The sequence below is a fragment of the Delphinapterus leucas genome, chromosome 8 (genome assembly GCF_059928025.1).
Source record: "Delphinapterus leucas isolate spDelLeu-1000000601 "Yukka" chromosome 8, BTC_Dleu_Yukka2, whole genome shotgun sequence".
In the NCBI taxonomy this organism is placed as follows: Eukaryota; Metazoa; Chordata; class Mammalia; order Artiodactyla; family Monodontidae; genus Delphinapterus; species Delphinapterus leucas.
This window is the reverse complement of record NC_143136.1, coordinates 4,717,185-4,723,424: the sequence shown is the minus strand read 5'-3', so window position 1 is coordinate 4,723,424 and position 6,240 is coordinate 4,717,185. Positions and strand designations below refer to the sequence as shown.

General features: G+C 46.4%; 1 protein-coding gene across 1 annotated transcript in view; it reads right to left on the bottom strand.

Annotated features, from left to right (window-relative positions):
* Nucleotides 1-4,463: 4,463 nt before the first annotated feature.
* The window catches only part of DRC11 (dynein regulatory complex subunit 11), a 169,403-nt gene continuing 167,626 nt past the window's right edge, over nt 4,464-6,240 (bottom strand). The window contains exon 19 of the mRNA XM_022568051.3: nt 4,464-5,884. Coding sequence (XP_022423759.1) covers nt 5,756-5,884 — 129 coding nt within the window. The 3' untranslated portion in view covers nt 4,464-5,755. The remainder of the gene's footprint in view (nt 5,885-6,240) is intronic.

The window sequence follows — 6,240 nt, the reverse complement described above, 5'->3', positions numbered from 1 at the left end:
CCCCAAACTGGCCCTCAACAAGGGAAACAGAGTCAAGTGAAACGGTTGGGGATGGAGGGTGAGGGGGGACCCGGCAGAGAGCCTCCTGGCTTCTCAGAGGGCCGTGCACCCTGGCCCTGGGGATGCAGGAGTGTCCCCCCTCCCCTCCCCCACCCCACCTTCATCGCAGCACTGTGTTGTCATCTCCCCTGTAGTGCAAGCTCTGTGGTCATGGAACTGCAAGCGGTGCTCACAGAGACCTCACTTGGTGCCGGCCGCTGTGCTGGGCGCACGGGTCATAGCTGGGGTCGCTATTCCCAGCAGCCCCGCAGGGTGGAGCCCAACTGCCTGCCTGGTGAGAAAGTGGAGGATGCAGGGTCAGGAAGGGTGAGAGCTGTGGAGCCTGGGCTTGGGCCAGGCAAGGCCTTTGCTCTAAACCACTAGAATTGACTGCAGAGACCAAATTGCTAAGATGCTTAATCCCTAGGCCAAACGGAAGAGCGAGGTACTGTGTCTGTCTGCCACGTGGAGGAACTGGGTGAACTGGGGTGAAGAGAGAGTCATCCCACTACAGTCCAGTGCGTGGGGTAGGGGAGCAGGGGGCAGAGGCCAAAACTCCTGGAGGCCGACTCCTGGGCTCCTGTTTGCCTCCCAAAGCCCCATATGAAAAGTGCACTGCAGAATGTGTATGAGGCAATGAACCCGTACTGAGTACATCCCACGTGCTGGGGGCCCGAAATACACCGTCTTAGGTAGTTATATGGGCACTAAGTGTGGCCGTTTTGAAGAGAAAAGGAATCAGACCTGCCAGGTACTCATGGAGTCTCAGATTCTCCATCCGGAAAACGTTCCTGCAGGGATGAGGCCAGACGGCCGTAAGCCGGATCCCTTAGACAAGGTCAGGTGCCCAGTACTTACACCCCTTGTGCAGATCTGGACACACACATTCATTGCACAACCATTTCATTGATGTCCCTTCCCCCACTAGACTGCAAAGCAGCTCCCCTGGGCATCTCGGTGTCTGGCACGTAGAAGGCGCTTAATAAAAGACCTGGAGAGTGAACCCCACACCACTGCGATGCTGTAACTGTGACTTCTAGTGACCCGGGATGGTTAAGGGGACCATGCATTGGCGAATGAGTGATTCTAATGGTGGGGATCACAGGTGCTTGGAGACACATAGTTTGGGTCAAGCTCCCTTTGATTTTCCGAACCTCACTGTTGAGATAGCTGCCAGCTTGGTTTCAAGCCCACTGGTCTTTCGTGGTTCCTCTGCTTTCGTTAGCATCATCCATGCCTCTCTTAAATTAAACTCTTCAGACCTGAGAGGACATCAGAAGCCATTTCTCTCAGTTGTTTGGGTCCCACAATGTCTTTAGTGGCTGAAAATAGTGTCGCTCTTTGAAACAGCCCTGTGTCACCGACCACCATGACTGTCTTCATACCACACATGGATGGAGGGTTAGGAAGAGCCTCAAAAGTAGCTTCCTCAGGGCTTTCCTGGTGGCGCAGTGGTTGAGAGTCCGCCTGCCGATGCAGGGGATGCGGGTTCGGGCCCCGGTCCGGGAAGATCCCACATGCCGCGGAGCGGCTGGGCCCGTGAGCCATGGCCGCTGAGCCTGCGCGTCCGGAGCCTGTGCTCCGCAACGGGAGAGGCCACAACAGTGAGAGGCTCACGTACTGCAAAAAAAAAAAAAAAAAGTAGCTTCCTCAGCGTTAGGGGTCTTAAACTTGCTAGTTCTGGATGGAGGTGTTTGTTTAAGCCCGGATGGTCTCAAGAACATCTTCGAAGGAATGCCGTGTTAGCCTGCAGTTGTTCTGGACCCGGAACCTGCTGGTTCCTCAGGGCAGGCAGAGGGCAGAGCCACCGAGAGTTTTAATTCCACTTTAATCAGATTGCATTCCATAGATGCTCCCTTAATGAGGGTTAATGACATTAATTACTGTCCCCTTCATTTCAGAACACACCAGAGGAGCTAATTGTCACATAATGACCCTGGAACAGCTCAGGCCCCAGCAGAACTCCCAGGAAGGGTCTGTTTCCCTTTCTTTCCCCCAGTCCCTCTGCCCTTCCACCCCACACACTCTCTTATTTGCTTTCGTCCCATCAGGGCTGCATGTCTCCTGTCTCTGCGTCAGATAGGAATGGGAGTTGTAGCACATGGCTGCATCGCTTTCCCAGGGGGACCTTGGATTTTAAACATGGATTGCTGACAGGCTCGTTGTCTGATGAGCTGCCCAGTGGATGATGACGTCATGAGCATCCTCCTGCAGGATGGGTGGGTGAGCACCTGGTATCCTGGCCAGAGTGACCCAAATTAAAAATGCACAGCTAGGGACTTCCCTGGTGGTGCAGTGGATAAGACTCCGTGCTCCCAATGCAGGGGGCTTAGGTTCCATCCCTGGTCAGGGAACTAGATCACACATACATGCCGCAACTAAGAGTTCACATGCCACAACTCAGGAGCCCATGAGCAGCAACTAAGGAGCCCGGCTGCCACAACTAAGACCCAGCACAACCAAATAAATAAATAAATAAATATTAAAAAAATAAATAAAGGGACTTGTCCCAACAGGATTAAAATCTTAAAAAAACTAAAAAAAAAAAGTGCGTGGCCAATCTGACCCAATAACTTCTTCTGTTTTTATTGAAGTATAGTTGATTTACAATGTTGTGTTAATTTTTGCTATACAGCAAAGTGATTTATCACAGCATATTGAGTATGGTTCCCTGTGCTATACAGTAGGACCTTGTTGTCTATCCATCCTATATATAATAGTTTGCATCTGCTGACCCTAGCCTCCCACCCCATCCCTCTCCCCCACTCCCCCTTGGCAACCACAAGTCTGTTCTCCATGTCTGTGAGTCTGTTTCTGTTTCATAGATAAGTTCATTTGTGTCATATTTTTGATTCCACATGTAAGTGATAACATGTGATATTTGTCTTTCTGACTTACTTCACTTAGTATGATAATCTGTAGTTAATAATCCATGTGGCTGTAAATGGCATTATTTCATCCTTTTTAATGACTGCATAGCATTCCGTTGCCATAACTTCTTTTTTAGGGATTTATCCTACAGATCTTTCTCCTGTACATGTCCACACAGAAGAATGTATAAAGGTATTCATTGTAGCACTGATGTAATAGCAAAGGGTGGACATGATCTAAATGTCTGACCAAGAGTGGACTGGTCAGATGAATTATGCTATATCCACCAGGTGGGTATTACATAGCTAATGTAAAATGAGGCCAATCTGTGTGTGCTGATATGAAACAATACCCAAGGTATATTATTAAGTGAAAAGAGCAAGGGGGTGGAACAATATATATGCTATGTAACCACTTGTATAACAAAAGTGAAATATATTTTTGTGAGTATACGTGCAGGAATCTACCCATCCTCTGGCACACACACAGAGCAGGACGCCATGGTACAAATACCGTCAAGTGCTGGGCTATAGCTTGTCAGGCTCTTGTGCAGTTTGCAGTGACCTACAAGGGGGTCCACTCTGTACAGAGTTGAGGGCACCTGTGAGCTGCGCAAAGCCGGCTGGGGTGGGAGGACATAGTGGTTCTTGGTAACCAGGTGGGGCTGGCTGATGGAAGCCACGTGGAACAGAGTGAAAACCTAGCACTGGAAAGGGCAGGGAGTCACAGTTTGGGAGAAGACAGAGGGGCCAGTGGAGATCACGTCTCAGTGTGAATGTGCCATGAGAGAGTGAGCCCATAGGGACGATATTTAGATGATCTTTACCAATTTTTAAGACTCAAAATTACTCCAAAGCTGCACTGTTCAATATGCTAGGCACTCTAGCCACATGTGGCCATTTAAATTTTTTTATTTTCTATTGAAGTATACTTGATTTACAATGTTGTGTTAGTTTCAGGTGAACAGTGAAGTGATTCAGAGATTATATATATATATATATTCTTTTTCATATTCTTTTCCATTATGGGTTATTACAAGATTTTGAATAGTTAGTTCCCTGTGCTACAGATACAGTAGTGTGTATCTGTTAATCCCAGACTCCTAACATCCTCCCACCTCCCCCTTTGGTAACCATAAGTTTGTTTTCTATGTTTTTGGGTCTGTTTCATTTTCTATAAATTAACTAGTAATTGTTTAGTAAGCTTTACCTACACAGGTTTGTATGAGTTCTGAAAAGTGTGCTTGTTTATCACAGTCAGACCAAGTTAAAAGGTGTTGTCCACCATTAACATTTTCATAGCGCTTATTCCTTTACAATCATGATTTTCATTGCTTTACAATCCAGATCCTATTATTTTGCAATGAACACCAAACCCTAGAGCCTTGGAGCTCTCATCTTGGGTCAAAACCAAGAGTCTGCTCCCATGACATGTGAAAGAAAGGGTCTCCGTGGGCCACCCTGGGGAGACGGACATTTCAGCCCTCTGAGCTTAGGATGTGGACTCCGCCCACCTCTCAGGCCACTTTGAGCCTTGGCCAGGCACAGTCTGGGGTGGGTAAGGGGAGGGCAGGCAGACCGTCTGCAGAAATTGGGGTTCCTTTGGTATGAGAAGGCAAATCTGCCGCGGGGCACCGGGAAGGTGGAGTTTGTTCAAGAGGACAGACTCTGAGGGATGGTCTTCCAGTTTGTACAGAGCACATGCAGAGCACGGGAGCCTGGGGCTGTCTCTTTCTGTCCTAATTTGTGTTTATGTCCTGTACAGACACAGGCTGAGAGGTATGTGCTGGTGGCCAGAAGACAGCTGGGAACCACTGGTAGTTTTGGGCATTAAAGATCTAACCCGCTGAAAATCCCAGGAAAGCCTGGAGATCTAGCTTGGTCTACGGAGTAGGAGATTGTAGAACTTTCTGTGGTGTAACCAAAAACTGTGCAGTAGTTAATTTGAATTAAATTCCAGTAAATTTATCGCACCTCAATTTGTCTCCTTCCTTTGATTGTGCTCTCACCACAATTTAGAAGCGGGTTACTTACAATATGCCACCAAGTAACCTTTCAGATTCTTACAAAATTGAAATTTATCTTTTGACCCTCACCTTTCTATTCTTTAATCTTTTTCTTTCTTAGAATTTCTTACTTCTTTATTTAGAGTTTCTCTTCTCCTACTTTTACCCCATTTGGGGTCGTAGTTTTCATCTAGCCAGTGGCCCGCCGCTGCTCCAGTGTTTCCCACGAGCAGGAACCCAGGAACTAAGAGGCAATGACATAGCTCCAATGTTCCCAATATTAGCTGTGTGGCCCTGGGCCTTAGTTTCCTCATCTTCAAAGTCAGAAGATTGAAAGCGTTAATTTAAAAGATCTTTTTTAGCTCCAGCAACCAAATTACTGAGTCAGTCCAAGAAAAAGTTTTTATTCCATTATATAGAATACATGAATAGAGCAAAGAATTAATTTATTAAAATATGTGCAAGATTATTAATAAAAAGCTAGTAGCACCGATGACTGACTGAATTTACTAGTTGTCAGATTAGGGTATTTTTTAAGTATCAAAATTTAAATTTAGCAACTAGTACCGATGAGATGAAGTGTCCAACTGGGATAGATTGTGGAGTGTGTGAAGAGTGAGTTTTGCTTATATACAAATTTTATATAGATTAAGAAATAATTACAAGGTCTAGAAATATTTTTTATGCAAAACTAACTTGGTGGTCAGCCTACAAAGATCTAACTGAGCGAGGGCAGGGCTGGTGGACGTAGGGCATCAGTGTGGGTCTTCACACAGGCAATGGTCAATCTCCTCCCTGGAGAGTCGGGCCCACCTCCATCCCTGGCTCCTCAGAGAGGCATTACTTTTTCTTTTTCTCCTTTATCCCTTTCTTCTCCTTCTCTTTTCCTTTGTCCTTTTCGTTTTCTTTGTTATCTCCTGTTAATGCCAAGGCTCGCTTTTTACCCATAGGGGTCTTGGCGTACCAGTCCTGAAATCGAACAGACGTTCAGGAAAATATCAAAATGATGTGAATTCACTAGTATGCCCTTAAAAATAAAGAAAAGCTCACTGAACGGAAAGGGGCAAGCAGCCATTAAATGTTGGGCATTTAATGTGTGTTCAATACAAATTCTTTCTACGTGGGTTTACCAACCTGTATTTCTATACAATTTGAAACTTCTATCTCAAGGAGTTAACAGTTAAGGAGGATCACTGGCCAGATCTAACCAATGACCCTTCCCAACTAAGTCACCTGACTTCCTGGGAAGCTTGCTCTATCCCGAAGGTGTGGGTTTTCTTGGTAATGTGAATGGCTCCCTATGGTTCAGACAAGGCCACCAGCAG